Raw genomic sequence first — 3,194 nt, 5'->3', positions numbered from 1 at the left:
CGGGCGGGGCGCGGAAGACCCCGCCAGTGGGGCCGTCCATCCTCCAGTGCCGCATCCTCCAGGTGGAATACTCCCTCAAGGTGAGCGGCCTCGCAGAGAGCGTTGCGGGCGGCTCAGCTCCGTGTTGAGCATTCTCCTTCTCACCAGAGCTCTGCTCATTGTCTCCGCTTTGGGCTGGTACAGAGATTTTGGGGCTGGTGATTTGTATAAGGCCTTGGGTTCTCCTCATTGCCCCTCGTGCACGGCACAAGGGCTTGCGCAGGAACGTTTGCATCTCCCTTTGCAGCCTGCTGCAAGAATTCCTTCCTTGCCAGCTTGAGCCAGTGCTCTGGGGAAATATCTGTCCCTCTGGCCTGGGAATATATCAATGACTAAGCTTCCCTGCCTGTCTCTTGCCTCTGTAGGTCTGTGTGGATATTCCTGGGACGTCCAAGCTGCTCCTTGAGCTGCCACTTGTCATCGGAACCATCCCGCTGCACCCGTTCGGGAGCCGCACGTCCAGCGTCAGCAGCCAGTACAGCGTCAACCTGGACTGGCTGAGCACCATCCCGGAGCACCCGGAGGGTGAGCATCTCCCTCTCTTCGGGGTCGGTCTGGGCTCTGCAAGCCTTCCTGGTCAACCCGCTCTGGCTAGCGAGGGTCAGAGCAAGTTCTCAACATTATCTCTTGCTCCAGGACCAGCTTTTGCTTTTTGGCTTGATTTTTTTTGGCTGTGGTGCTGCACTTCCTGCATTCCCTCTCTAGCAGCTGGGAGGGTTTGGGAAATACTGGATTCGGAGCCCTTTTACCTGTGTGTCTCCCAGTAGTGGAGAGTGTTTCCTCTTCCCTGATGGTTCTCTTCTCTCTTCAGCTCCCCCCGAATACTCGGCAGTCGTGTCCAGCCCCGAGGCTGAGCAGAGCCTGGCTCCGCCGTGCCTCAGCGAACTCAGCGGCATCATGGAAGGTCCCTTCTTTGCCTACATCCAAGAGTTTCGCTTCCGACCACCTCCGCTGTATTCAGAGGTACTGAAACCCCCTGCGCTGGGAGGGCTGGCGGAGCCGCCTGCGATGTGCCCACTGACGAGGGTTTTGACTCTGAACTTGGCTTTGCAGATTGATCCAAACCCCCCTTCAGACAACATCCGTCCGCGCTGCATGACCTGTTGAGAGGAGCGCATCAGATGCGGTTGACAACGTGGCGATGATCCCTGGAGGTGAAAGCTTGCACCCTCGCAGCACTTCGGTCTGGAAATGGGGACGCGGTGGCCGTGAGACCAGAGCTCCTGCAACGCCGAGACTCCGGCTCCACTTGCTGCCTTCAGCTCCTCCTCTCGTGCCTGTCCCATGAACAGACACCAAGCCTGGTGGCGTGGACTCGTGTGTGGTAGGAGAACACGTGAGAGCCCACAGCTCCGTCTGTGGTTGGGCAGGATGCGAAGGCTTAATAACTGCCCCAGGACTCGGAGGTTCAAAGCAGGGGGGATATTTGTTTTCCCCTTGCCTGCAGTGGCAACTCTTGTCATGGAAATCAGGAGCTGGGAGGTATTTCTCACGATATTGAGAGAATATTTTGATCTTGCTCGGGTTGGATTCCCATGGTGACGCAGGTGCAGCCCTTCTCCTGCAGCAGCTAACCAGGATTGCAGATCCCTAAGAAAGTAAAAGGCTTTTTTTTTGACAAGATGAAGCAAGGGACTTTGCTGCTGATAATCTTTCCCACAAGCCTGGTGATGCCTGCAGGGAGAATGGTTTGAGGTAGTTACTGACACGGTAAAGGCTTCCGTGGGCTGTTACCGGGGCAGAGGACCTGGAATTGATGATCTGCAGCAGCGTTTGGTGCTGTTTACCAGGAACAGGAAAGCTGGTTCCTGTGCAATGTGCTGGAGTGGTTGATAAACCAACCCCCAAAGTGTGGTTCCTCCCCGGGGGTGTTGGAGCTGTGGCTCTGGCATCTCCGTGGTGGCCAAGGAGATGAGAAAAAAACCTGGTCCAAGGCTGATGGGAGATGTGGAGTTGAAATGAGTCCTTCAGGGCCAAGAGTCCTGCTCAGGACAGGCTTGATCTTGCACCTGTGGAGGGACCGGTGGCCCTGGCGCAGTGAGGACACAGCAGCAACCGAGTGTTGTAGCGAGGACCGCTCGAGCGTGCCTGCTGGGGGTCCGACCCTGGGCAGAGTTTGGGTGCTGAGGACCTTTGCATTCCCTCACTGAGACAATCCTGCCTGCGGGGCTGTGGGCTTCCCCGCGCACCACCAAAGCCAAGCGTGCCTTAGCCTCCGCGCCGGGGCTGCACTCTGCTCGCGGGGGATTGCTCAGTTGATTGAATATTTTTTTTTTAATTTTTTTTTTTGTGTGTCTGTGAACACTTTTGTAATGACCGTCTTTGTTCTTTTTGTACGACTTTTTGTTGGGGAATTTTTGTTGGAAATAAATTCTTTAAACGTAGATGTTGCCTGGATACTGTTCTGTTGCTCTCCTTCTGCTTCCCGTTGCCTGGAGCCATGTGGCTGTCGGGATGCGGGAGCGCTGCCTCCCCTCGCTTCATCACCCTGCGGGCACCCAGCTCCACCCTGTTCCACTGGATGAACTGGGATGAACTGGGTCACTCGGCCAGGTTGGTCTTCCATGTAGGTTTGGCCCTTTCCCCTGTCCCCGACTTCAGCACGGCTGTGAGCGATCCGGTTATATTTTTCCATGCTCACTTCCTATTTGAGCTGTTGGAGGACAGATTTCCTCCATCCCGAGCTGCTCCTGCGGTGGCTCAGCAGTTCCCAAGAAGGACTGGGCCGAGCTCCGTGCTGTGCCAGCAGGGAGCGACTGCTGGAAGATCAGGGAGGCTCCTTCACCTGCTTCCCTGGGTTGGGATTTGGGTTTTAACTTGCATTTCTGTGTTCCACGTCTCTGCTGAACGTGGCGAATCTTGGTGCATGCAAAGCAGGGCTTGAGTCCGGCCCTTGGTTGCGCCTTCTACAAGCTGTGCTGCTTAAAAGTATTGCTGTTGAAATGTGATTTTTGTATTTTCTTTCCCCTTTTGTTTTTTTTCTTCTTTGCTGAGCTGCTCAGGCACGCGGCCGCAGCCCGGTGAGGTAACTCATCCCCATGCGTGCCTGCAAGAGCCTGGTGCTCGCGCAACCTCTATTCAGATCTGATTTTTATTTGGCATTCCCGGCCGCGCTGAGTAATCTTCCTCGGAAGAGGATTAACCCGCCTCGCAGT

The 3,194-nt window shown here is 55.6% G+C and overlaps 1 protein-coding gene across 1 annotated transcript in view; it reads left to right on the top strand.

Moving 5' to 3' along the window:
* ARRDC2 (arrestin domain containing 2) overlaps positions 1 to 1,146 on the top strand; it is a gene marked incomplete at its 5' end in the record, with an annotated part of 2,563 nt that extends 1,417 nt beyond the window's left edge. Inside the window, 4 exons of the mRNA XM_009872265.1 lie at positions 1 to 80; positions 405 to 564; positions 851 to 1,002; positions 1,093 to 1,146. The exon at positions 1 to 80 is cut by the window's left edge and continues 210 nt beyond it. Of these exons, the coding sequence (XP_009870567.1) occupies positions 1 to 80; positions 405 to 564; positions 851 to 1,002; positions 1,093 to 1,146 (446 nt within the window). The remainder of the gene's footprint in view (positions 81 to 404; positions 565 to 850; positions 1,003 to 1,092) is intronic.
* Positions 1,147 to 3,194: the final 2,048 nt, after the last annotated feature.

This window comes from Apaloderma vittatum, unplaced genomic scaffold (assembly GCF_000703405.1).
Source record: "Apaloderma vittatum isolate BGI_N311 unplaced genomic scaffold, ASM70340v1 scaffold30396, whole genome shotgun sequence".
NCBI lineage: Eukaryota > Metazoa > Chordata > Aves > Trogoniformes > Trogonidae > Apaloderma > Apaloderma vittatum.
Note: the sequence above shows the minus strand (reverse complement) of the source record. Positions and strands in the feature narration are given on the sequence as shown.